Source organism: Heterocephalus glaber, unplaced genomic scaffold, assembly GCF_053883595.1.
Source record: "Heterocephalus glaber isolate CG9 unplaced genomic scaffold, H.glaber_assembly_v1.0 deba00001760, whole genome shotgun sequence".
NCBI lineage: Eukaryota > Metazoa > Chordata > Mammalia > Rodentia > Bathyergidae > Heterocephalus > Heterocephalus glaber.
Genome location: NW_028258457.1, coordinates 8,062,722 through 8,090,516, shown reverse-complemented (window position 1 = coordinate 8,090,516; position 27,795 = coordinate 8,062,722). Strand labels below are relative to the sequence as shown.

At 48.0% G+C, this 27,795-nt stretch overlaps 1 protein-coding gene across 5 annotated transcripts in view; it reads left to right on the top strand.

The window, feature by feature from the left end:
* The window catches only part of Smarca4 (SWI/SNF related BAF chromatin remodeling complex subunit ATPase 4), a 92,865-nt gene that overhangs the window by 27,488 nt on the left and 37,582 nt on the right, over window positions 1–27,795 (top strand). For all 5 annotated transcript variants that reach the window (XM_021245149.2, XM_087201603.1, XM_021245152.2 and 2 more), the window contains 8 exons: window positions 648–821; window positions 1,921–2,088; window positions 2,198–2,248; window positions 7,342–7,472; window positions 7,591–7,648; window positions 23,307–23,428; window positions 25,031–25,181; window positions 26,535–26,698. In XM_021245149.2, coding sequence (XP_021100808.1) covers window positions 648–821; window positions 1,921–2,088; window positions 2,198–2,248; window positions 7,342–7,472; window positions 7,591–7,648; window positions 23,307–23,428; window positions 25,031–25,181; window positions 26,535–26,698 — 1,019 coding nt within the window. The remainder of the gene's footprint in view (window positions 1–647; window positions 822–1,920; window positions 2,089–2,197; window positions 2,249–7,341; window positions 7,473–7,590; window positions 7,649–23,306; window positions 23,429–25,030; window positions 25,182–26,534; window positions 26,699–27,795) is intronic.

Sequence of the window (27,795 nt, the reverse complement as noted above, 5' to 3'; positions counted from 1 at the left end):
CCTTTTCTGAACTGGAAATTATACCAGGGTGGACATTCTTATACTGGAAGGCCTCAGTGCAGGCTCTGATAACTTCCTTGAAATTGATTCCTCACAGTTGGGTGACTGCACTGGAGGGCAGGGCATATTTGAAATTTAATAAGTACAGTGCAGAGTTGCCCAGCCAGTAGAGTCTCCCTGTGTGCTTATCTTTGTATCCAAGGGTGCTTCACTCTTCCAAGTGGACAGCAGGAAGTTCTGCGTTTTTGTGGGGGTTTTTCTTTTTCTTTTTATTTTTTTTTGTTTTTTGTTTTTTTTGGAACCAGGAATTGAACTCTGGACCTTGGACTTGCAAGGCAGGCGGCGGAACCACTGAGCTAAATCCCCAGCCCCCCTTGTGGGGTTTTTTTAGACAGTGTCTTACTATGTAGCTCAGGTGTCTTTGAACCCATGATCCTCCTGCCTCAGCCTTGCAAGTGCTGGGATTACAGGTGTGTGCTTCTACCTGGTCTACTAAGTTTGGTCACTACAGAGAGAAAGTGAGCCACACAGGCAAACAGTGTGACTTTATCACTTGGGTGATGTCCCTTGGTTTTGTTGCCTCCAGAGTAGCATGGTGGTGACTTCCATAGCGTATTCAGCCTTCTCTTTCTCATGTGTCCTTGCAGGAATACCTCAATAGCATTCTTCAGCACGCCAAGGATTTCAAGGAATACCACAGATCCGTTACGGGAAAAATCCAGAAGCTGACCAAGGCGGTGGCCACGTACCATGCCAACACGGAGCGGGAGCAGAAGAAAGAAAACGAGCGCATCGAGAAGGAGAGGATGCGGAGGCTCATGGTGGGTGCCATACCTCGCTTCTGGGCCCTTTGTGGGTGCAGGGTGTTAGGCCCGGCATCCCGGGGCTGGTTAGCGGTGGGAGAGGGAAGGGCAGGCCTGGGTTGGGGCAGAGCATCCTGGGCTCAGCCTTACTGGTCCCTCTGCCTGTCAGAGCGACCCTGTGGCTTCAGGCCCATCATGGGCTGCTCTGTGTCCTCCAGAGAGTGGAGCAGGTGCTCCTGCCTTGGGTCTCATGAGCCTCAGAAGCACCGGCCACTCTTTCCTCGGCACCGAGTCCATCTGAACATGTGGTCACCAGCGTGTTTCTAGCTGTGCAGATACTGACCCCTCCCAGTGCCAGGCACTGGCGTGTGTGGGACAGGCGCAGTGGGGACTGGACCACAGTCCCTGCCCTCACAAGGACACATGGGTGCGTGAAATGCGAGGTGGTGTGGAGGGTGTCAAGTGCAGCAAGGGGCTGGGGTGACTTGGCGAAGCACTTGCCTGGCCTGCCCGAGGCCCTCCGTTCTTCCTGCACTGTGGCAGAGAGGTCTGGTGAAGAGCGAGAATAGGCCCAGGGCTCGGGGAGGCATGAGAAGGCGCAGGCAGAGGCCTGTGGGGTGGGCGTGGCCCATGGGTACAGAGAGGAGGCTGGGGGCACAGCTGGGAGCCACTGGCAAGGCTGAGGTGTGCGGGGCCGGGCAGGAGTCGGGTTGGGGAGCATGGGGGGCTGGCAGGACCCAGCCTGATTCCGAGTGTGAGGGCTGCCCTGGGAGGTTTCAGGACCGCGGGAGCTTATGGTGGTGACCTGGCTCAAGCTAGCCGGAGGAAAGAGCGTTTAGGTTTGGGGAATGTTTTGTGTGCAGAGAGGACAGGCCTTGCTGCTGCCCTTTTCTGGGTGGCTGCTGGCGGGACCAGGTGCCTTGTGGGCACCCCCAGCCCTGGCCTGGTAGGTGTGGAGGGTGACCTGGGGTGGGGAGCTGATAGCTGTGTGCCAGCTGTGGCACAGCGTAGGGGACAGCCATGTGCACTCCAATGTAACCCTAGCTAATGGGCAGGGAGACCCCAGCAGGGCTGGTGTGGGCCCCCACAAACCAGCACCACCTCCATGCTTTTGTAGGCGGAAGATGAAGAGGGTTACCGCAAGCTCATCGACCAGAAGAAGGACAAGCGCCTGGCCTACCTCCTGCAGCAGACAGACGAGTATGTGGCCAACCTCACGGAGCTGGTGCGGCAGCACAAGGCCGCCCAGGTCGCCAAGGAGAAAAAGAAGAAGAAGAAGAAGAAGGTGCATTGGGCCTGGCCGGGCGTTGCCACTCAGTGGGGATGTAGCGGCTGTCTGTGGGGGTGGCTTTGCTGTGGGGTCCAGGTGTGACCATGTCTGTCTTCCCTTCCAGAAGGCAGAAAACGCTGAAGGACAGACGCCCGCGATCGGACCCGATGGCGAGGTGAGGAGGCAGGGCCTTCTTGTGGGAAGGACGTCGAGCTATCCATCTTTCTATGCCTGTGGTGCTGGGCCAGCTCCACCTGAGTCACACCCCCAGCCCTCTTCTTTTTGTTTGGTACCGGGGATTGAATTCGGGACCTTGAGCTTGCGAGTCAGACAGAGGAACCACTGAGCTAATTCCCTGGCCCTCCAGCCCTCTTCTTCAAAGTCACAGAAAGTAATGATGTGCAAGAGTGGAGCACACTGGCCCACCCCGCACACCGGTTGTCTCCTTCCAGACCTTTTTCTTTGGGGGGGCGCAGGAGGAATTGAGAGAGGGTCTTACTGTGTTGCCCAGGCCTTGTACAGGCTGTGCTCAAACTTGCAATCCTCCTTCCTCAGCCTCCTGAGGGCTGGGACTATAGGCATTTGTCGCCAGGTCTGGAGGCTTCTGGATCTTTTTTTGTGTATGTGCTGCTGCATTTTTTTGGGGGGGGGGGAGTACCGGGGTTCACACTCAGGTCTTCGCACTTGTGAGGCAGGGGGCAGAACCACTGAGCTAAATCCCCAGCCTCAAATGTTTTCTTTTTTTTTTTTTTTTTGGTACTGGGGATTGAACTCAGGACCTTGCGCTTCCGAGGCAGGCACCAGAACCACTGAGCTAAATCCCTAGCCCCCTGCATTTTTATTTAGCCTGTGCTTTATTGTCGACTCAGACGTGCAGCAGAGGTGTGAGAGCTGTCCAGAAGCATCCTCTGTATGCTTCCCTTAGATTTTCTCCCTAAACTTTGGGAGCAAGGTGCACACGTTACAGCCCCCCTACCGCAGGTTTTTGTTTTGTTTTTTGTTTGTTTGTTTTTTGGCTCTCAGTACTGGAGATTGAACCCAGGGCCTTTGTACTTAGCTACATCTTCAGCCCTTTTGTTTTTTATTTTGAGCCAGGGTCTTGCTAAGTCACTAAGTTGCCCAGGCTGGTTTGAAATGTGATCCTCTTGCCTCAGCCTCCCAGAGAGCTGGTATTGTAGGTGAACCACAAGCCTGCTTTGTGACAGATGGCCCTCTTTACCTCCATGAACTTCAGCGTGTGCCTCCCAAGGCCTGGCCGCTACCTCCCACCCTGCACCGCCGTGTCGAGGCAGCACTGTCCCCTTGTGTCCAGGCCTCCGTGTTCACACTTCCCCTGGTATCCAGCCCTGGAAAAGCCCGGGCGGCCCTGAGCAAGTCCCGCTGACCTTGCACAGCTCAGCACCTTTTCAGTGCCCTTCATGGCCTTGATATTCTGAAGCGCACAGGTCAGTGGCCCTTGGTGGGTCTGTCTGTCCGCTGTCCCTCTTGGCAGACCCCACTCACATGTCTTTGGGAAGAGGACCTGAGAGATGTCCTTGGTACTTTGTGTTGGGAGCCAGTGGCGTAAGTAGGTTACATCACTGGCCACCCAGACCCTGGTCCTTGTGTCTACCAGGGCGGCCCCTGCAGGGTCAGCGGCGTCATGTGGTCAGCTCTTCGCGGGACATGTGCAGGAGGCCGTGAGCACACTGTGACTCCTCACACTGCTCCTGGCTATCACGCTCTAACATCTCACTGCTTGTAGACAGACTCTAAACATTCCCATGAAACGTGCTCTGTTAGTTTCTTTTCCATTGCTGGTACAAAGTACTGAGCACTTGCTATTTATTTATTTATTTATTTATGTGTTTATGTATTTATTTATTTTGGTACCGGGGATTGAACTCGGGACCTTGTGCTTGTGCAGCAGGAGGCGGAACCACTGAGCTAAATCCCCAGCACTTGTGATTTTTTATTTTATTTTATTTTTTTCCTCTATATCTTTTTGTTGTTTTTTTTTGTTTGTTTTTTGTTTTTGTTTTTGTTTTTTTGGTACCGGGGTTCGAACTCGGGTCTTTGCGCTTGCGTAGCAGGTGACGGAATCACTGAGCTAAATCCCTGGCCCCCATCTATATCTTTTTATTGGTAAATTTGAGGTATACAATATAATTTGCACCTTTACATAATCTCTCTTAGTTCTTATTTTTTCCCCCTTCCCTTGCCCTCCCTTCACCCCCTCCACCCCTCTCTATTTACAAAGACTTTGTTTCCATTTTTTCTTTTTCTCATGTTAGTTCCATTCCCTTCTTTCCTTTCCCTTTCCCCTCCTACTTCCCCTTCCCCTTTGCCCCTTTTCTTCCTGTTTCACATTATCTATTATACCTTTTAGGCCTTATTTACACTTTCAGTTTCTCACACCAGAGAAACTATTCGGTATTTACACGTGTGTCCTATTTATTTCACTGGAGAGTGTCACCTCAATGTGCATCCATTTAGCTATAAATGTCTCTAATTTCTCGTTTTTCATGGCTGAGTGGTACTCCATTTTATAAAAAAATCCACATTTTCTTTATCCAGCCTCCAGTTGATGGGCATTTGGGCTGTTTCCAAGCTTTAGCTATTACAAACTGGAGCACTTGTAATATAAAGAAATTTGTTTTGGTGCCCAGTTTTAGAGGACTCAGTCCACAAATGGCTGGCAGCAGGGCAGAAACAGTATGTTGGGGACAGCTGTGTAACCGTGGCAGCCATGAAGCAGCAGGGAGGAGCTGGGGACAGGAGCACTCCCCTTCTAGGTCACACCCCAGCGGCCCGCTGCTCCTGACCAGGCTGCACCTGGGAACCGGAGATTGGGGCCATTTAGATCTGGACCATGGCGCACGCTCCCCAGGCACATGTCAAGATCTTGCTGATGTCTTCTCCGAACCCTCCTGGGACAGCTCTGCTCAGATCCTCTTGGCGTGGGGGGCTTTGGGCCAAGCGAGGCATAGGAGGACCTTTCTCACTTGGTGGGTGTTCTGGACCACTTCCCACATCAAGGCAAGTGGTTCCGTTTTATGTTTAGATTTTGTGTGGCTGAGGTTGGTAGCGATTCAGTTGCTCCCAGGGCTCGCTGTCACAGACGCTGCACCGTGTGGCTCTGAGGCCCCTCATCTGCCAGCTGCTCCCCTGCTGGCGGGTGCTCAGGTCTCCATGTGTCCTGTTGCACTGGGAGACACAAGGAGCCTTCTCTTGGTCAGCCCAGGCAGCCGATACCACACACCCGGCAGTGGGGCTGGTCACAGCATTGTCCTGGAGGTGCCCTGTCTTAGTTACTTTTCTCTTTGCTGAGACAAAATACCCAACACCCAAGGTTAAAGGAGGAAAGGTTTATTTGGCTCACAGTTTGTAGAGGTTTCAGTCCATAGTTGGCTGGCTCCTAGGCAGGGTGGCATGGTAGAGGAAATCAAAGAGGAGAAACAGCTTTTGGCAAAGCAGCAGCCATGACAGCAGCCCTCTTCCTATCCCTCTTTTCCTGTCCAGGCTGCACACTCTTAGGGCGGGGAGCACTCACACCAGGGAGGGCCTTCCCATTATCCACACCCAGAACTATGCCAGACCAGTCGGTGGACTCATTTACTCACCACACACCCTTGGTCCCAGCATCACACTCTGAGAAGCCCCACCTATGACTGCATGAGGCTTTGGGGGACAGCTGGACACAAGTGTAACATGGCCCACACTCGCTTCCTGGTGAGGTCCTTCCTGGGTTGTGGATGGCCTTGCTGAGTGGCCTTGGGGAAAGCACAGAATCCCTGCTGTCACCACCCTTCTCTCTGGGACAGGGTGTTGACTGTAAGTCTTTGTGTGAGCTCAGCGCGCTCTCTAGCCCTGGTGTCACTTACGTGGCACCAGTACCATGTCGTGGCTCCCATCACAAGATCATGCAGCCTGACTTGAAGCCCAGAGGCCCCATCTCCCGGTCACTGCAGTTAGGGCTCCAAGGAAGGAATGGAGGGGACACAGCGCATTCACGACAGGTGTATACTGCTTTCTCCAGGCTGGGTCCTGGAAGAGAAGGTCTGTGACTGTGATGATTAACTCTGGCATTTATTTCAAGTGGCCTTATTTGAAATATCACATTGAATCACTTTAGAGGAATTGGCTGCGGTCAGCACAGCACAGAGCCTTTCTTCTTCTGCCGCAGGGGACTCAGGGAACAAATCCCACTGTGCCAGGAGTTGTGCTGAGTCATGAGCATAATGCCCTTCCTGTTCAGGGATGGGCAGTGTCACTTGATGCGCTTTGAAGATTTTCCTTGTTCTTGGCTTTGGCTGTTTTCAGTCACCTGGGGATGATTGGAAATACAGGCGTGCCAAGCCGAGCAGAGCATTTCATGGGGACTGGGGGGCATCAGCATCTGCAGCCCCTCCCCTGGATCCCAGCGGGCCAGGGACTGCAGTCCCCATTCTGGGCGGCTCTCAGGGAGCTCTGAACACATTCAGATGTGTGTCCCTTCAGGGTGTGGGCGGTGGCGGCAGCAGCCAGTGCAGTGTGTTTAGCAGCAGTGTCAGATCTCCGCGGATGGAAACCAAGGTTAAGCCAAGAACTCCACCTTCTCCATGGGATTTCTCCAGGACACAGGAGCAGCAAATGAGAGCAAGATTGTTTGTGCAAACTGAGTCTCTCTAGCCGGGACTTCCTGCTTGCTGCGGGGAATTTGCTTTATTTTTTAAATGTTGCATAGGCTGGGGCCTCAGCTCAGTGAGTGAAGATGTGCTTAGCATGCTTGACGCCCTGGGTTCCATCCCTGGCACTGAAGAGAAAGGGAAAAACCAAAAGAGGAAATAGTTCCCCGAGCTGGAACAGAGAAGAAAGAGAGCCCTTGGTGAAGTGTACAAATGCACCATACAAGAGGAGAAAAGGGGAGCAGAGGAGCGTGTGAGGGGGATCTGTGGGAGAGTGAGGAATTGTGTCTGAGCGTCGCCTCCTCTTATGGTGCGTGACAAACTGCGTCACTACCACGCAGTGCCACACATGGGACATGGACTTGTTTTGCGTAGGGAGCAATGCAAAGGAAAAAAGCTGTTCTGTGCAGCAGTTTTTTGTTTTTTTGCTTAACATTTTGGTCCTTGGTTGAATTCACTGACTCCCTGTAGGTACCGAGGCTGCCCATGCATTTAGCTCATTTCTGCCCTGGGCATGGAGTTGGGGCCACTTCCCCTTTTGGCACTGTTTGGCCCACTCCTCCCGAGAAGCTTGAGGGATGCAGACAGTGGGTCCCCGGTCACACAGGTTACTCTCTTTCAGCCTCTGGATGAGACCAGCCAGATGAGTGACCTCCCTGTGAAGGTGATCCACGTGGAGAGTGGCAAGATCCTCACAGGCACAGACGCCCCCAAAGCTGGGCAACTGGAGGCCTGGCTTGAGATGAACCCGGGGTGAGTGAGGCCCCTTACCCCGGGGTACTGACTGCTTGCATTTGGGTCTGGGCTGGTTGGCTGGGGAAGGTTCCTTCGCGTTCTGAGATTTATGTTAAAATGCTAATGATTTTTCTAGGTATGAGGTGGCGCCGAGGTCTGATAGTGAAGAGAGCGGCTCAGAAGAAGAAGAGGAGGTAAGGGTGCAATTCTTGGTGTTTAAGGTCCTATGCACTCAGTAGCGGCGTCTCCACCAGGTGTGACCGTCACCCTGGGCTCTGTGACCCCACGCTGGCCGGGCAGGGTCAGCCAGGTCCAGGCTCGGCTGGAAGTTGGTGCTTGAGATTGAGAGCTGGGCTGACCTGTCCCGGCTGTCCCCTCTAGCCATGCTGTTTCTGTTTTAAATTAACCAGATGAAATGCAAGCTGCTTCTCCTCAGCGGTGCTAGCCACACCTCAAGTGTCCGGCTGCCCTTGTCTTTGAGCGGTCTGCCTCTTGAGGGTTTCCACTCAGTCGTGCTTTTGTTCTGTTCTTTTTGTTGTTAAGCCAGGGTCTTGCTCTGTAGTCCAGGCTGCCTGGCTTTAAAATCACTATGTAGCCCAGACTGGCCCCAAACTCATGGCGATCCTCCTGCCTCAGCCTCCCAGGTGCTGGGATGACTAGCATGTGTCATATTCACTGGGAGTTGTGCTTTTTAACTGGATCTTTGAGCACTCTCTCTTTAGCCCCCGCCTGGATTGGCCCAGTGTCACGTGTCTCTTTGGGTGGCCCTGTTTCTCCTTATTTAGGTTCTGAGCAGGTTACCTGGGGTTCACCTGGAGCAGGGCTGGGCTGTCTTCCCCTCGCCTCTGTATTTTGTGGGTTGGGATTCCGCCCGTCCCTTTCCCACTAACTTGTGATATTAGAAATGGTGATCTGTGGTTTATATGGCCACTGGTGCATTTGGAGGGCCACCCACCCGGGTGTTGTTGGAAATCTAATGCCACTTTGCTATCACCTGAATAGCTGTGTGACTGTGAAATGCAGTCCAGCTGCTGAGTGGCTTGTAGAGCCGCTGTCATCACCACACCCTTGTGGCCCCTGGTGTCGAGGTGTTTAGGACTCCCCAAAACATCCTGCCATTCAATTGGCTCTGCTCCCCCACAGGCCTGGAAAGCCTGGGCTCGGCTTCTGCGTTCTTGCAGTGGAGCCGAAGCAGCTACAGTCTTTCCTGCCCTGCTCCTTCTCACCTACCGTGGTTCTGCGGTTCATCTGTGTTGGTGTATTCAGGGATTTGTTCCTTCTGTGACTGAGTCGGAGTCCGTTACATGGATTCACCTTGTTTTGTGCATCCAGCGCTGGACACCGGGCACCTGCGCTTCTGCTTTTTGTTATGATGAGTGAGGCTGCTGTGAGCACCTGGAGTGTCCTGTGTGGACGTGTGTTTCCTTTCTCGGGTGCACTCCAAGGAGTGGAATTGCTGGTGGGTTTATGCTTACCCTGGTAAGAAGCCACCAGTCTTTTCCAGCTGGCTGTTCTACTTCTACATGTCCCGACCAGCACTTGGTGTTGTCTGTCTTTCTGGTCATAGCCTTGTGCTTGATGTGTGGTGTCTGCCATGATTTGAAGTTGCACTTCCTCCTGACTGATGCTGCCTGGCATCTTTTTATATGCACATATGTACTATTTTGTTTTTGGTTTTTTGGTACCGGGGATCGAACTCAGGTCCTTGTGCTTGTAAGGCAGGTGGTGGAACCACTGAGCTAAGTCCCCCACCCTCGAATGCACTAGTCATACAACCTCTCTGATGGAAATCTATCTTATTAAAATCTTTCCCCTTTAAAAAAAATTCTTTTTCCAACACTGGGGATGGAACCCAGGGCCCTCTCACTGAGCTATGTCCCCAGCCCTTTGTATTTTTTTTACTTTGGGGCAGCATCTTGCTAGGTCCCTAAATTGCCCAAATTCACTTGAACTTGTGGCCTTCCTGTCTCAGCCTCCCAGAGTGCAGGAATTATAGGTGTGTGCTACCATGCCCAGCTGTTTTGCCTGTTGTTAAATGGGTTGTCACCGAGTTGAAAATCCTTTATATTTTCTAAATACACATAGATGATCCAGTGTACAGTTTTCAAATATCTTCTCCCGATATTTTCTTTCTTTCTCCCTCTGTCTTTCCTTTCCTTCAGGTGCAGCCGTTCGGACTGAACTTCTGAGCATTGGGTGAGGGTCCCCTCGGGGCTTCACCCCAGCCCTGGGGTTTCAGGCGCCCAGCACACCCCTCTGCAGTTTTTAAGTTTGGTACAATCTTTTTTTTTTTTGGTACCTGGGATCAAACTTGGGACCTTCCGCTTTCGAGGTAGGCAGCGGAACCACTGAGCTAAATCCCTGGCCCCAGATACATTTCTCTCTTTCCCTCTCCCTCTCCCTCTTCTTCTCCCTCTCCCTCTCCCTCTCCCTCTCCCTCTCCTTCTTTCCTTCTTTCTTGTTTTTTTGAGACAGGCCTTCACTGTGTAGCCCAGGCTGGCTCTGAACTCACTGTGCAGCCCAGGCTGGACTTGAACTCATGGCAGTCCTCCTGCCTCAGCCTCCTGAGTGCTGGGATTACAGGCATGTGTCACCATGCCCAGCTCTTACTTTTTTTCTTCCTTGTCCTGGGGGTCGAACTCAGGACCTTGTACTTTAGAGGCGGGTGCGGTGCCACTGAGCTAACTCCCCAGCCCCCAGCTCCCTATTACTTTTTTTTTTTTTTGGTACCAGGGATCAAACTCAGGTCCTTGCGCTTGTGGACAGGGCGGCGAAACCACTGAGCTAAATCCCTGGCCCAGCTCTATTAATTTTTTTTTTTTTTTTTTTGGTACTGGGGATTGAACTCGGGAACCACTGAGCTAAATCCCCAGCCCTAGCTCTATTAATTTTAAGAATTGTGCTTTTGGAATTTTTATCTGAGAATTATTTGCCTAGCTGAAGGTCACAAAGATTTTCTCCTGCTTTTTCCTCTAGAGGTTTTATGTGTAGGCTCTTGACATTTACTGTTGTTTTTGAGTTGATTTTTGTGTACAGCCAAGGTGAAGATGTCAGCTTATTTTCCCTTTTTGTATATTGCCCTTCAGTTTACCCAAGGGCATTTGATGAAAAGCCCCCCATTTGTTAGTGTTGCCTTCTCTGTGGGAAGTGAGTGGACCATAAGTGAGAGTGAGTTCCGACTTGCAGCTCTGTCCCATTATCTGTGTGGTGACCCTGTGCCATTGCCACACACACACACACACACACACACACACACACACACACACACCCTGCTGCCGTGCTGGGTTGAAGCCCAGGCCTCATGCATGCTAGGGCAGTGCCCTAGCCCTGAGATACATCCTTGCCTCTCTTTCGCTTTTACTGTGGGACAGGGTCTCAGTACGTTGCTCAGGCTGGCCTTGAACTTTCCATCTTCCTGCCTCTGTCTCCAGACTGCCTCATGGGCTCGAAGGTGTGCCCTCCAGGCCTGGCTTCCCACACTGCCTCAGGCAGTGCGGTTTCCTAGTAGACCCTGCAGTCAGGGAGCGCTGGTCTCTGGCTGTCACTGCTCTCTGATGCTGCTCTGGCCCCTCTGTCCCAGTAGGCGTGGTAAGGTCAGTGCCAGTCACTCTTATGTTCCCACTGGCGTTTGACTGGGATGATATCAAATCTGAGGACAGAAAACATAGACTTTCTTGGAAATGGATCTAACTTGTGATTTTTATCTAGTTATCTGATTTGATGGTTTCATAAAGTTACTTACAATTGTTCCTTGTTTCAATTTCTGTAGAGTTGGTAGTCGTGGCTCTTTCATTGCCGATATTGATGATTTCATAATTTCTTTCTTCCCTTTTGAATTGTGTATGTGTGAGTGTGTGCTTGTGCACGCCCACAAGGGATCAAACCCAGGGCCTCCCTGGGCAAGCCCTTACCACTGGGCTTCACTCCCAGTCCTCTCCTTCACTTTTAGTAAATTTTTCAACAAATATTGAATAACACTGAACAGTGTTGAGTCTTCCATACAAGAACATGAAGTATCTTTCCTTTTGTGGAGATCATCTTTAACTTAGAGTTGTTTTCACTTTTTTTTTCCCTGTGTGTATCCTCTTTAATTGAAGGATTATTCAGTGAATTTTATTTTATTTTATTTTATTTATTTATTTATTTTTGGTACCAGGCATTGAACTCAGGTCCTTCCACTGGCGAGGCAGGCGGCAGAACCACTGAGCTAAATCCCCAGCCCTATTCAATGCATTTTAAGTACACAAAATATCCTAAAATGTATGTATTAGTGGGTGTGGTGGCACAGGCCTGTCATCTTGGCACTCATGAGGCTGAAGCAGGAGGATCGCCATGAGTTCTAGGCCAGCCTGAGCTACCTAGGAGACTGTGTCTCAAAAAAACCCAAATAAATAAATAAATGAATAGATACTAGTTTACAACAGTAAAGCTACCACTCACATCAAGATCTGAACAATAATCGTACCTATGAATGCCACAGAAAGTTTCTTAAATGTGAATATCTTGTAATACTCTTACTTTAGTCTCATAAAAGCGTTGTTCTCCATTTCTGTGACCTGAAGAGTTCCCATTACGTTTAAACCCTGTTGACCTTTGTTTTATACAAATGTGAGTATCTCAGAGCAGAGATTGTTTTTTTACTTAATTTGGACCCTATTAACTAGGAATTTGACCTCTTCATAAGTATAATTCACTGCTGTCTCTGCCAGTGTCTTTTACATTAATTTTAATGCTTCCTTGGTATTTTTCTTCTGCTTTTTCTTGTTTTTGTACTTTTCAATTCCAGAAATTTGGAAGGGATGGATTCTATTTTTGTCACAACTCAGCGACAAACTGGCTCCTGGGAACTCGCGTGTGACGCAGCAAGAGCTGCTCTCCCCATTCGGCCTCTGCCGTGTCAAGCCTCTCCTGCCAGTGCTGCATTCCCTCTCATTGACAGCATTAATGTTTTGAACTTGCTGGGGTTCTTAAGGGAAATAAAACTTACCACTTTCCAGTTCTGTGGGCTAACATTTAGCACATCTTTACTCTCTTGCCCTGTCCACAGTGACGTACTTCCATCCAGCATTTATTTGGCCGAACAGCACCCATCTGTTTCCATGTATTATGCGGGAGAAATAAAGTGCATTTGCCCAACACACATTCAAGATGCACTTTGACAGTTGAAAACTACCTAAGTTGAAAATTTTAGATCTACCTTACAAGTCTGTTTTGCATTCAGTTTTCTTACCCTGTATGTAACAGTTTAGATTTCATGCTTCTTAACTAGTTTTAGTGATTACCATCAAATCTTTCATACAGTTGTTTCCCAACTCTTTTTTCTGTTGGCTGCAGTACATCATTCAGATTTTTCAGAGAAGGTTCTTGGTTGATATACTTTCTTTTTTAAAAAAATTTATTTACTTTTGATTTTTTGAGACAGGGCCTTGAACTCACTGTGTAGTCCAGGATGCCCTTGAACTCGGAGCAGTCTTCCTGCCTCAGCTTCCTGAGAAGTAGGGTTACAGGTGTGCACCACCACTTGATGGCTTGATATACTTTCTTAACCCCTTGGTATCTGAGAATGTTTTCATACTGAAATACAAATTTGGCAGGGTATGTTATTCTTGGTTCAAAATTATTTTCCCTTAAAACTCTGTAGATGCAAAAAAAAAAAAAAGCCAAAAAAAGCCAAGCCACAAGTGGTGGCACACGCCTGTAATCCCAGTTCTCAAGAAGCTGAGGCGGAGGATTGCAAGGCCAGCCTAGAATATACAGCAAGATACTGTCTCAAAAAACAAAACAAAACAAAAAAAACTGTACATGTTGTTCCATTGTCTTGTGGCATTTAGAATTGCAAGAGAAAAATCAGAGGTCAGTCCGACTTGTCCTTCTGTGGATAACCTGCTTTGTCTGTCTGGATACTTGCAAAATTTTCTCTTTACCCTTGAAATTAAAAATCACCAGGTTATGCCTAAGTGTTGCTTTCTTATTAAATTTGAAAGGTGCCCTGTAAGCCCTCTTCATTTGCAAGATTACTTCATTCTTCAGCTCTGGAAAGTTTTCTGCAGTTAATTTGTTAATGATTGTTTCAGCTTTGTTGGCTCAGTCCTCTGTTTCAGGGATTCCTGGTGCATGTGGGTTGCGTCTCTTGGATAGGCCCTCTATATCTCTTTCTTCTCTTTTCGTATCCTCCTTTCTTGGCCTTTTCCTCTTTGTTCTGTGAGAATTTCTCTTGTTTTGGATTTACTTTAACAATTTTATTTGGTAACCAATCCTACTTACATGTTTCCTTTAATTCTGAAGATGAAATCTTCCATTTGCTTAAACACTGTCTGCTTCATCATGAAGCGCCTGCTGCTAAAGACTTCCCTGAAAAGACGGTCGATGCCTTCTCGACTGCACTCACAGGCTGTGGAGACCTGAACATCTGTTCCCACAGGCAGCAGTTTCTCCATCACTGAGCTCTCCTCCTTTCTTCTGAACTTCAGTATGTATTAGGACCTTTTCAACAACTCTTCTTTGCAGTGGGGTCCAAAATTGTGGTCTTCCCAAAGTGCCAAAGTTGAGAGCCTAACTTAGCAAAGTTTTACAGAAATCCTGTACATTTTTTGTTAAATATTATTATATGTTTTATTCTTTTTGATGTTATTGTAAATAGGATCATTGTTGTTTATTTGCAGTACTGGTGTTGACCGCAGGGCCTTTGTACTGAGCTACCTCCCCATCCCTTTTTAAAAATTTTGAGACAGGGGCCCGGGGATTTAGATCAGTGGTTCTGTCGCCTGCCTGGCAAGCACAAGGACCCGAGTTCGATCCCTGCTATCAAAAAAAAAAAAATTTTGAGACAGGGTCTTGCTAAGTTGCCCAGGCTAGGCTCAGACTTGCAGTCCTCCTGCCTCAGCCTCCCATAGTGCTGGAATTACAACCATGAACTGCCACCCCCTTCAGCTGTGTTTTCTTAATTTCCTTTTTACACTAGATGGTTTTTGTTTGTTTGTTTGGTTTTGGTTTTGGTACTGGGGATCGAACTCCAGGACCTTGTGCTTGCAAGGCAGGCTGCGGAACCACTGAGCTAAATCCTCTGCCCACTCTTAATTAATCTCCTTTTTGAGGGGCCAGGGATTTAGCTCAGTGGTTTCGCTACCTGCTGCGCAAGTGCAAGGACCTGAATTTGATCCCCGGTACCAAAAAAAAAAAAGAAGTCAAGCCTTTGAGTCTGAGGCTTGAGGACTTAATTTCCTTTTTGGTTTAGTTGTTGCTATTACATAGAAATAAAGCTGGTTTTTGGATAGTGATCCTGTTTTCTGTAAACTTGCTAAATGCATTTTTTTGTTCTGATTTGTTTTTTTCTTATGCAGGTGTTGTAGATCCCTTAGGCTTTTCACAGATGGACAGTATTGCCTGGGATTGGCTTTACTTCGTGTTCTGGCTCGATCCTCTGCCGCAGTGAGTGAAAACTGCTGAGCAGATGTGATTGCCCTGTTTCCCATCTAGGGGCAGTGTACTAGGTCTGTCACCATTGACGTTTGTAGTAGAGTTCTCATTGATTCTCTGTTAGCCTAAGTTCTCCTGTAGTCCTACTTGTTGAGACTCTGTTCATGCTGGGTGCTGGATTTTGGCTTATACTGTTTTTTTGGTGTTGGGGATTAATTCTGGGGCCTTGAGCACATGGGGCCAGCACTGAGCTATAGCTCCATCCTCACCCCGTCTTGTGCCTTTTTGTTTTTTCCTTTATTTTTAAATCCGGTAATAGGGATTGAATGCAAGGGACACTGAGCTCCCTCCCCAGCCCTTTTTATTTTGAGACAAAGTCTCACTAAGTTGCCCAGGCTGACCTCCAACTTGTGATATTCTTGCCTCAGCCTGGCGAGTAGCTGGGATCACAGGTGTGCACAACTGTGCCTGTCATGCCATTTTATTTATTAATATGAGCATTTTGTTTATCCTTAGCTATGAGTATGCTTTATTGGACTAATTAACTTCTGGGTGTTGAACCTTGCATTCCTGTTTTGTTGTTTTTTGGTACTGGGGATAGAACTCAGGACCTTGATCTTGCAAGGGAGGAGCTGGAACCACTGAGCTAAATCCCTGGCCCTGTTTTGTTTTTTCTTTTTTTCTTTTTTTTTATTAAATTCTTTTATTGGTACGTTGTAGGTATACAACACAATTACATTTCTCATTGGGAATTGTACCTTTACATGATGCATCTTTGTTCTTATTTTTTCCCCATTCCTAGCCCTCCCTTCACCCCCTCCACCCTTCCCTATTTACAAAGACTTTATTTCCATTTTTTCCATTTCTCATCATTTTTCCTTTCCCTTCTTTCCTTTCCCCTGCCCCTCCCACTACTCCTGCCCCTTTGGACCTTTTCTTCCTATTTTGCATTATCAATTATTCATTCTAATCATTGGTACATTTTAGGTATACAATATAATGACATTCATCATTGGAAATTTGCACCTTTACATAGTCTCTCTTGGTTCTTATTTTTCACCCTTGCCCAGCCCTCCCTTCAACCCCTCCATTCCTCCCTATTTACAAAGATTTTGTTCCTGTTTTTCCATTTTCTCATATTAATCCCATTCCCTTCTATCCTTTCCCCTAGCCCTCCCACTTCCTTCCCCTTTGCCCCTTTTCTTCCTATTTCACATGACCTATTATACATTTAGTCCTTATTTACACTTTCAGTTTCTCACACGAGAGAAACTATTCGGTATTTATACATGTGTGTCCTGTTTATTTCACTTAAGAGTATCGCCTCAATGTGCATCCACTTAGCTATAAATTTCTCTAATTTCTCATTTTTTATGGCTGAGTAGTACTCCATTTTTTTAAAAAACCACATTTTCTTTATCCAGTCTCCAGTTGATGGGCATTTGGGCTGTTTCCAAGTTTTAGCTATTACCAACTGCGCTGCTATGAACATGGGTGCACATATATCACTGTGGTATGATTCTTTTCATTCTTTGGGGAAGATCCCCAGCAGTGGAATAGTGGGGTCAAATGGGACTTCCAGTCCTAGTTCTTTGAGGTATCTCCATACTGATTTCCACAGTGGTTGCCCCAGCCTACACTCCCACCAGCAGTGGAGCAGGGTTCCTCTTTCCCCACAGCCCCACCAGCATTTGTTATTGGTGGATTTCATGATATCAGCCATTCTTTATGGAGTAAAGTGGAATCTCAGCATTGTTTTCATTTGCATCTCTCAAATGACCAGTGATGTTGAACATTTTTTCATGTATTTATTTGCTGTTTCTACTTCCTTGTCTGAGAAATGTCTGTTCATTGCAGATGCCTATTTTCGGAGGTTTCGTTTTTTGATACAGGGCCTCAATATGTAGTTCAGGCTGACCTTGAACTTTCTATGTATCCCTGGCTAGCCTTGAACTTGCAGCGAGCCCCCTGCCTCAGCCTCCCAAGTGCTGGGATTACAGATGTGCACCACCACACCTGGCTTTTTTACTACACTTTCTTGGTTAATTTCTTCATAGTTGCTCTGTGATTACAGATACACATCTTAATTTGTCATAGCTATCTTGAGTTCAGTTTGGGTAATGTGTAGACATTTTGCTCTAATGTAGCGCCATCCGCTCTGCTTTCCTCTGTCTTATTATATATACATGTTATATATCTCTGTATTCTACAGCCTTATAATTAATGTCTTAGGGAATGTAATGACTTTTAAAGATGTTAGTAGGAAAGAAATAAGGGAAATCTTATTTACTGAGTCTTTTTCATCAATCCATGTGTTTACTATTTCTTGGCTCCACATCTCGTCACATGAAAGCCTGGGCACTTGTTGGAAGTTCATGTGTGAGTGGCATGTTCTCCCAGGGGTTTGTCTGGGGTGCATGCCCCTCTGCTTGGAAGGAGCGTTGAGGTGGGTGCAGGGTTCTTGGTTGACAGCCCTTTCTCTTTTTTTCTTTTGGTACCAAGGATTGAACTCAGGTCCTTGCACTTGCGCAGCAGGCGGCGAAAGCACTGAGCTAAATCCCCAGCCCAACAGCCCTTTCTCTTTCAGCACTTTGAACACCACACTCCACTGCTCTGTGGTGTTTGTTGTTTTTTTTTGAAGCAAAACCTTTATTGGTACATTTTATTTTATTTCAAAAAAAATTTTTATTGGTACATTTTAGGTATACAATATGTTTACATTTATCATTGGGTGCTTGTACCTGTACATGATGTATCTTGGTTCTTATTGGTACATTTTGGATGTACATAATGAATGATCACATTCACCATAGGGAATTTTCACCTGTACATGATATATCTTGCAGCTTCTTTTTTTCCCATTCCTCCTGTTCAACCCCTCTTCCCCTCCTTATTTACAAAAGTTTTGTTTCCACTTTTCCTTCTATTCTCTTTTTTGCCTTGTCCCTTCTTTCCTTTCCCCCCTCCCCCCTCCCCTCTTCCCTCTTCCCTGGTTTCCCTTCTCATTTGAATATTTTCTTCCCATTTCCCATTATCTGTTATACATTTTGGTCCTTATTTACACTTTCAGTTTCTCACACCAGAAAAACAATTTGATATTTAAACATATGTATCTGATTCATTTCACTTTTAAGAGTATGGTCACAAGGTGCATCCATTTAGCTAGAAATGTCTTGAGCTTATCCTTCTTTATGGCAGAGTAGTACTCCATTGTATTAAAAAACATCTTTTTTATATCTATTCATCAGTTGATGGGCATTTGGGCTGTTTCTAAGATTTAACTATTGCAAACTGCTGCTGTGAACATGGGTGTGCATATATCGCTGTGGTATGATGCTTTAATTTTTTCGGGAAGATACCAAGAAGGGGGATAGCTGTGTCAAATGGAACTTCTAGTTTTAGTTTTTTCAGGAATCTCCACACTGATTTCCACAGTGGTTGCACCAGTCTACACTCCCACCAACAGTGGAGAAAGATTTCTTTTTCCCCACATCGCTGCCAGCATTTGTTATTGGCTGATTTCTTTTTTGGGGGGCGGGGGGACAACACCTTATTTATTCAGGGTGTAAATTTCATAAGACTTGAAAAAGATCAAAATAGGAGATGTACAGGTAATACAAAAGATGGGTCAAATGCACAGAATTCTCAACTCTTTCACCTATGTAAAAAAAAGTCAATTAATGGCAAATTCAAGAGGAAACTTTTTTTTTCTACTGAAAATGAGGAAATCCAGGTCGCACCAACGATGATTCAAGGCATTTCTGATTTTCCTCTAGGCTTGGGAGGATCCTTAACTTCTCCAGGTTACAACTGAGTTGCTCTCTCCAGGCTTTTTGAAGCATCTTTAAGTTAGCCAACTAAGTCCTGTAATTGTTCCATGTTGCAGCTAAAACTAATCTCTGGGTAGGACTGGGAATCAGTGTTCTCTACATTAAAGGTCACCAAATATGCATGTCTGTACATCTTATTAAGTTGATTGGTCTTTATCTGATATTCCAAGCACCAAGAAACATCAGTTATATGAGGGAGAGATCTGCCTATACTTGCCAGTAGGATTTCTAGGGAATTCTTATTATTCTGATATTCTGTGCAAAACAGTTCTATTCGCTCTGGGTCAAATTTACACTCTTCCAGATAGGTGCTCAGAGTTGACTTGTCAGCTCTGTGCTTTCTTGTCTTCAGTATGTAAGTTGCAACTGCTGCATGACAATGTTTTAAAACCACTGGGTCGAGCCATTTAGCTCATTGGTGCCGCCGCCTGCCTCGAAAGTGCAAGGTCCCGAGTTTGATCCCCGGCACCAAAAAAAAAAAAACTACTGGGTCGATATGTTTCAAGTCTGGGTGATCTGTGGCTTTTCCCTGTCCTTTGTCATCTCGAATAAGGCTCTGGATTCCTCCCTGCATGGTATCAGTGTGCACAGATGCACGCAGCGGCAGCATGCATGTCCGCACCGCAGCTGGCAGGGGCTATTGGCTGATTTCTTTTTTTTTTTTTTGGTACCGGGGATCAAACTCAGGACCTTGTGCTTGTGAGGCAGGCGGAGGAACCACTGAGCTAAATCCCCGGCCCTCCCTAGCTATTTTTAAGAAATCTTTCTTTTTGTGGTCACAAATGGCAGTCCTGTCTTCTATATCTGATATTCTATCCTCATTTTGGCTCATTCTGCTGTGTATACTTTCAATGGAGTTTTTAATCTCCTGGGTATCTGTTTGAGTGTTTCATGGATTCTATTTCTTTCCTATGTTGGGCATTCATGCTTTCGATCATCTTCCAAAGCTCCTCTATTTCCTATCTGTATCTCCTCTAGGGTCACCAACTGTGACTTTCATTATGGTCACCATCTCTGTAGGTATCTGAGAAACCATTTCTGCTTTGGTTTTTTCCTAGAGCCTCAGTCATCTGCTTTGTTACCGTTTCACATTGTCCAGGTGGGTGGGTTTCAAGTTGTTCCACCTCATTGCCCACTGGGTTTGCCTTTGGCGAGTTGGAAGTTTGGGGTTGCATCTTGCTTAAGTGTCTTTTCATTTTCTGTTTGTTTAATTCTTGGGTTGGTGCTTGTAAATTGCATATGGCAAGTAGCTTTATTGGTAATATTGAGAACCCTTAGGAAAAGACTACTTCTCAGAGATGTCTTCCAGGTATAGCTGGCTTTTTTTGAATCTGTTGCAAGTTCCTACCTCTTCAATTTATTGGGAGAGCCAGGGATTTAGCTCAGTGGTTCCATAGCCTGCCTTGCAGGCACAAAAACCCGAGTTCAAGCCCCGGTACCCAAAAAAAGCCAAAAACAATTTATTGGGGATGAAAAGTTGCTACATATTTTGCCTAACCTCTGCTTCTTTGGCACTGGGCATACCAGGAATAAAAACTGATTAGAACAACTGTGTCACCTTGGCTAAAGTAGTACAGTCAGCAACAATGATAAGATGAAATGCAGCCTAGAAAATGACAAACTGTGGTGATTATTAATTTGCCACCTTTAACCATATGAACTAGAGTTGTGGTTATATAACAAAATCTAAAACAAACCAGGAAATTGTATACAATAAATATGCCCTAGATATGGCAATTTTACCCTCGGGGGAAAAGTTTAAAAGATTATTGGGAAAAAATAGAGAAATAAAAGAAGAGGAAGGGATTAGAAGCAAGGCTGGAGGACAAAAGAAGATTACACAAGCTGGGAAATGTGAAGAAGTCAGGGATAGAGAGAAGGAAGAAATAAAAACAAGAACAGAACAACAACAAAAGAAACCCCAGAAACAATGTTTACATTTATGTAAAAAGGACAAAAAATCAAGAAGAAAATATGACAAAACAAGAAAAGAGAAAAAGGACAAATATAAGAAAAAAATGTCTGCTGTCACTGATTGACAAAGTGAACAGACAGAGGCCAGATCCCTGTTAATTAATCCCAATAAGCGAGCCGTAGATTTACAGCAGGGTAGTGGATAATACCAGCAAGCCTGCAACTTTAGTTCTGAAGCTCAGGCTGGTTTCTAGCTGCAAAACCCTGTGTGATTCCTGTTGGCTTTATTTTGGCTCCTTGACCTCCTGCCGACTTGAACTCGATTCTGCCTCACCCTGATGAAACCAGCCCACATCTTCTCTGAGTTCCCAGCTCACTTGGCCCTTCTCCAAGATGGCTTCCAGCCAATCACCCTCTCCTGGGGAACATCTGAACCCGAATAACTCACCAGCCACTGCAGTCAGCTGCATCCACTGCTCTATTCCACTGGTGTGTTTCTCCATGGAGGCCTCTTGGGTTGCCAGTAGTCACCATGCATCTGCAGGTTTGAGCCGCCTCCTTTCACACAGTGAGTCTGGGCTCAGGGTGAAAGCACCACTTGCCCCTTCCTTCTTCATTGAAGTCTCTCTCTTTGCTTTCCACATGAGCTTCAGTACTCACTTCAGATGTTTGCTGTGTCCCAGGGACCCTCTTCCCTCTTCCTTCTCTTCCTCACATTGCTATATTCCAGTGTCTGGATACTCAGTCTCCAAGAGGCTATTTCTCTGCTATTCACCACTCCACCGTCTTCCCAGAAGTCCCTCCCCTCCTTATCACCCTTTTCTTTCAGATGTGAATTGAGCCACAGGTTATATATTTTCACTTCTTCTCTTTATTACTTGATTTGTTTTAGTCTCTTCCTGTGTTCCAGATTTTTCTGTCTGTCTTTAACTTTTAGCAGTTTGACTACAAAACTATCTCCTTGGATATTGCTCTCTTTGTGTGTTTGTATTAGTGTGGATTTTGAAACTGGAGCCTTTACACTGAGGAACGCGCTTGGCCCTTTTTATTTAATGAGATGGAGTCTCACTAAATTGCCCAGGCTGGTTCAAACTTGCTATTCTCCTGCCTCAGCCTCTGAGTGCTGGGATTACAAGCATGTGCCACCATGCCCAGCATGGTTTTTGTTTTGAGACAGGATCTCACTATGTAGATCAGGCTGGCCTTAAACTCACTATGTAACCCAGGCTGGCCTCGAATTTGAAGCAATTCTCCTGCCTCAGTCTCGCAAGTCCTGGGATTACAAGTAGGAGCCACTACACCCAGCCTTTTTTATCTGTTTAGTAATTTCACTGGGCTAATTCTGTGAAATGTTTCCTTCTTGGTGTGTCCCACTTGTGGTGTCTCTGCTCAGTTTTTCTTTTTTTTTTTTTAAAGTCTGACTCTGAAATAAAAAAGTCTGACTCTGGCAGTAGGCTTTGTCTTGGTGACTTTATGGTCCTGCGGTGATGGCTGTGTTGGATGTCCCAGGTTGGGGCCACACTCTTGGCCCCAGCCAGTGCTCTCTGCAGGCAGGGATGTTTTCCCTCCCAGTGACTCAAAGCTGCTTCAGTGAACTGGCCGGCCTGCCTGCCCCAGCAGAGATGAGCCAGCCTGCATCATCAACTGTGACTCCATCTTCTCCCACACAGGGAGCATTTGCTTCTCAGACCACAGTGTGCTTTTGGTGACTCTCAGAGCTCTGGGCGAAAGCTTTGTCTCATTTTAATACTGACCTCCTCTACTGGGTTTAGCCAGCCATCCCCTCCCTGTTTGGACCCTGATTGTTGTTATTGGTCAGGAGAACTCTGTGCTAGTGATGATGCTTTGCCCCAGATGCTGGCATCAGCCCTGTTTACTCCAGATTACCCAGAGTATAATTTTGCATAATCCAAGGGAGATCCCACTGGACTCCGATGGGAATTACTTCACAGATTAATTACAGATAACATCTTTAAAGCTGTGTGATAGTTTCATTGTAGGTAAGGAGAGTAATATGCTGCGGTACTGCACGGCATATACAAGTAACAAGAGGGGCTTAACATGAGGAAGTGGGTTCATATGGACATCATCAGCACGTCCCGCAGAACCCCGGGCCCTGCTTTATGAATGCGTAAAAGCCCTTTAGAAACACAAACTGGTTTTTCGAGTTTATAGAAAACTTCTTAGTAAGCCAAGATGCCTGTCTTCACCACATGTGTTAGTATGTCAGATATTTGAGCCAGGTCAGTAAATCTAGGAGCAGTATATACTGAATGTTGGTCATGAAATGCTTAATACCTAGGGAATCCAAGAGAATCAGCTAAAAAGCTGCTAGAGTCAAAGTGTATTCTGTTGTATTTTTTGTTTTGAGACAGGCTTACTAAGTTGCCCAAGCTACACTTGGACTTTTAGTAGTCCTTCTGCCTCCACTTCCTATGTAACTGGGATTCTTGGTGGTGAAAGCTACCCTGAGCTGACTCAAAAAATATACATGCAATCTGCCTGGAAAAGGAAAATAATTTGCTGAGCAATTCAGGAAAAGTGCACATGAGGAGCTGGACCCCTCTAGGATGGGAAGCAGAATGAGGGTTGTAAGAATGCCACTGGTGCTCCCCGAATTCCACCTTCCCCTGGGCTGCTGGCCCAGGGCTCTGTGGACAGAACAGGGGTGACTTGGGCTCTTCTTTCACAGGAGGAGGAGGAAGAGCAGCCACAGCCAGCACAGCCTCCCACCCTGCCTGTGGAGGAGAAGAAGAAGATCCCAGACCCTGACAGCGACGATGTCTCTGAGGTGGACGCACGGCACATCATTGAGTAAGGGTTCCCCATCCCCTCCACTGTCCACTTCCTCTCTCCTGCATTTCCCCATAGCCTCCGTGGGACCACAGATAGGCCAGGTTCACCCTCCCAATTTCACTGATTTCTCTAGAGACCTAGCATAGGAAGCATTTTCACCTACGTCCGCAAGGCACAGGTGGACCAACAGGAAGCCACCCTCTTCCCCTCCCCTGGGGGAAGCACCTGTCCAGTCTCTTTATGTCTCCCCAGAGAGGTCTGCTGCAGCCGTGAGCAGAACATGGATTTTTCTCTTTTCTTTGGCATGTGTGTATGTGGGTGCTCCAATGTGCGCCTTGGTTTTTTCTTGTCTTTCGGGTTTGGCCCTGTGTTCAGGGTGCGTCCTTGCTCATCCCATTGCAGGGTGTGGAGCAGCACACGAGCCCTCCCATGTCTGTGGCCTGTCCCCACAGTAGGCATCGGGTTGTTTTTTGGTGATACTGGGGATTGAACCCACAGGTGCTGTTCTGCTTGTTGCATCTGGGGCCCTTTGTATTTTTTATTTTGAGACAGAGGTTCACTAAGTTGCCCAGGCTGGACTTGAATTTGGTAGTCTGTCTGCCTCCTGAGTAGCTGGGATTACAAGTGTGGCCACCATACCAGCCTTTAGATTACTTTATATTTTGCTCTTGTAAGAACAGTTGCAGTTAGGGCCAGGGATTTAGCTCAGTGGTTCTGTTCCCTGCCTCACAAGTGCAAGGTCCTGAGTTTGATCCCCGGTGCCAAAAATAAAAAGAACAGTTGCAGTTAGTGCACTGATCTCATCATCATTTGTGATGAGATGCTGACAGGAACTGTGATGGAGAAATAGAGGACAGAGTCCTACATGTGCCATTGGTGTGAAGGCCACTTCTAGACCAGAAACAGAGTATACCTTGCTCATCCTTAATCTAAAAATCCCAAATTTCAGGCTTCAGAGCATTTCTGAATTTTCAGATTGAGCATGTTGACCTGGTAAAGTCTTACTATGCAAACATTCCAAAACCCGGAAAACTCCCAGATCTCAAACACTTCTGCTCCCGTGCCTTTTGGATAAGGAATACCCAACATGTACTTTGAAATCAACAGGAGAAACCTGCGAGCAAAAGAGCCCCGCTAAGTAAGAAAACGCAGAGCCCACTGTGAAGGCTTGGTAGGAACATAAAATCTGAAAGCGTGTTGGAGGGAGGTGGCAGAAGTTGGTGTGAGTGTAGCTGACATGTTGATGTGCAGGGAATTTAAATCACTCTGTACAGGAGCCGAGTTGAGGCTGGGTCCCCAAACTACGTGGATATACATGGTTTTAGTTTTGTGTAAACCATTCAGTTCATGTTTCCTCTGGAGCCTCGGGAGCTCCCAGGACAAAAGGGACATAATGACAGTTTCTCACTGGCCGAGTGGGACATGATGGGACATGTTGACAGCACTGCTGGCCTGTGTCTCTGGGCTTCCTGGGATTGGCATTCATGGCGGTGCCTGGCCTCAGACCGTTAGCTGCCGTTCTTTGTGTCCCGAAGGCCTTGTCATGTGCAGAGGGCCACTTACAGAGCAGCATCACAGACACAAACATGTGTCCTCACACGGCATGTCGTCTTGCTGCAGGAATGCCAAGCAAGACGTTGATGATGAGTATGGCGTGTCCCAGGCCCTTGCTCGCGGCCTGCAGTCCTACTATGCTGTGGCCCACGCTGTCACCGAGAGAGTGGACAAGCAGTCAGCACTCATGGTCAACGGCGTCCTCAAGCAGTACCAGGTACGACAGGAGGGGCGGGTCCCCACCTGAGTTCACGGTCCACTTGGGGCTGCAGTTTCCTGTGAAGCACTCTTTGGTTGTTAGTTTAGGATTAGGGAAGCAAGCTGCAGTTGAGTCCACACCGAGCCTGGTGCGCTGAGCCCAGCGTATGCTGTTCAGAGTGGCCGTGCCCTGTGCGCTGTGGGCTTCTGGAGCCCCCAGCCATGCTGAAAAGCAAGCCCTGGTCTCCCAGCTTATGCTGGTGAAGGGACACAGGTGCAGCAATTCTGCAAAACCACTCGGGTCAGGAGTGGCCACACCAGGGGCCAGAGTCAGGTCTGAGAATAGCCCTGTGCAGTCCTTGTCACCTAGAACTCTGTGCAGAGTGAAAGATGGGTCTGGAGCCTGGAGTCCAGGGCTGGTGGCCTGGCTTCAGCCCTTTCTACTTGGAACAAGGAGGTCAGAGCAGCCCTCCCGCAGGTCCTCGGGGAGTGGCAGGAGACAGCGCAGCTCTGCACCTGTGCCTCAGGGCCCAGCCTGGAATCATCAGGAAGCTGAGTTTCTTGCAGGAGACTTCCTTGTCCCTGTGCCCAGTGTCCTGTCTCACCTATAAGGTCCCAGAAGGCCCCTGGCCTAGTGTGAGCCAGAGGACACAGCTCCCGATGTGTGGCTGTGACCTCTCTTCTCCCAGCTTCCCATAAGGGAGCTCCCGGCTCCATACCCCTATCTGCTCCTAGAGGGGTAGGCAGGTCCGTGGACAGTGGGACTTTCCAGAGGTCCCTGGAACCACGTTGGCCAGAGCCTTAAGTTGTTAGGAGGATCCCCAGCGTTTCCTGCACGACATTCTGTTCGGTTCGGAAAAAATCTTACCCTAGTGCCTGTGTCCAGAAAGCTCTCAGGCTGAGGCCTGAGTGAATGGTGATGTGAATCTCAGGCCACTGTAGGCCACGTGATGGGTCCCTTCCTCTGGAACCCTCCTGGTTGTCTGGAGTCCTTGTGTCACATGACATGGACACATTTCCTCAGGTGTTGGGCAGTGTCCAGTGGGGACAGACAGATGTTATAAGAGTTAGAAGTGAATTGTCCAAATGTTTATCCGAATATGAAAAGAAATTAGGGGGTGATGTCAGTGATTGAACCCAGGACCTTGCACATGCGCTGTGCCACTGAGCCATGGTGAGCCCGAGAGGAGGCTGTGTATGTATGCGTGACTGGTACAGGAAAACGTGCGTAGGGTGCTGCTGAGCGGCAGAGATGGGCTGGTCCAGAGCAAAGCACTCTGTCTTCAGCTGGCGTGGCTTGGGCAGAACTTAGATCCGAAGTGCCTGAGTCTGACAGGCCTCAGTCATGGTGTGGCTGTGACTGTCCCTGCAGATCAAAGGCTTGGAGTGGCTGGTGTCCCTGTACAACAACAACCTGAACGGCATCCTGGCTGACGAGATGGGCCTGGGGAAGACCATCCAGACCATCGCGCTCATCACATACCTCATGGAGCACAAGCGCATCAACGGGCCCTTCCTCATCATCGTGCCTCTCTCGTGAGTGTGGCCTGCGGTTCCCACAGATCCACACGCAGCACTCAGGCCAGGACTGGGCAAGTGGGCTGGGGCTCCTCTGGGGCTCTGCTCCTCGCCTACAGATTCCAGCCACTTCCCGCTGTGCACAGCTGTGCTGATCTGGCAGACTGGGTCGGCCTGGCCTGTTGGCCTTGTCTTAATGTCCTTATCTCTAAGGGCTGGGTCTCCACATTGGTCACATTTTGATGCCCTGGGCTTAGGACCAGTATATGAATGGAGGCAGGCAGAATATAGGTCAACTCCTGAGGCACTGCTTCTGGTTTCAGGGGGGCAGGTGGGGGTGCTCCTCCATTCACCCACAGGGCAGCTTTTGCAGGTTGTCTTTCTCCCCTTCATGGCCCACAGCCAGGCAGCAATGCACTGGTTTGCTTGTGATTAAAACCTCTCACAGGAAGTGGAGGGGAGGCCATATGAGGCTCTGCAGAGCAAATGCTTGTCACGCAGAGTGCCCTCCTGGGGCTGCAGAGCCCTTGGGGCCATGACCCACCTGGGTCTCCAGCAGCCCCCAGCCTGCTGGCCTTCTTGGGCTTTCTCTCTCTGCCGCTCAGCACCCTGGCCTGTCCAGAAGCCCAGGGCAGCCAGTCCCTGGAGTACAGTCCCCCTGAGCCCAGGAGATGTTCAGCTGGGGCCACTGCTGCCTCTGCAGTCCTGGGCCTTCTTTGTCCTTCATGAGCTTGAGATGCTGAGTCCCAGCAGGCACTGGGGAGAGTGTTGCTCGGCTTGGTTTGTCTGTTGCAGTCCTGGGAGTGATGCTGTGCTCTACTCAGTGCATCACAGCTGGAGGCACATGATGCCGAGACGCCATCTTGAGGGCAGCTGACTGTGCTTTTGGTTCCGAGGTGCCTGCTGGCTGCCTCACCGTAACCCACGCATGTTTCTGTGTAGTTACTGAGCCTCTTGTGGGGACACTCAGGCTCCACATGAATACCCCGTTTCTCATCCTTCCCCCAATATTTGCAGCCACTGTAGAATTCGTCTGGTCTGGAAGGAGTTGCCAGTCACGGCTGTATGTTTCCATCTATGTGCTCATTGGGTTTCCCAGTTAGGGAGAGCTATCC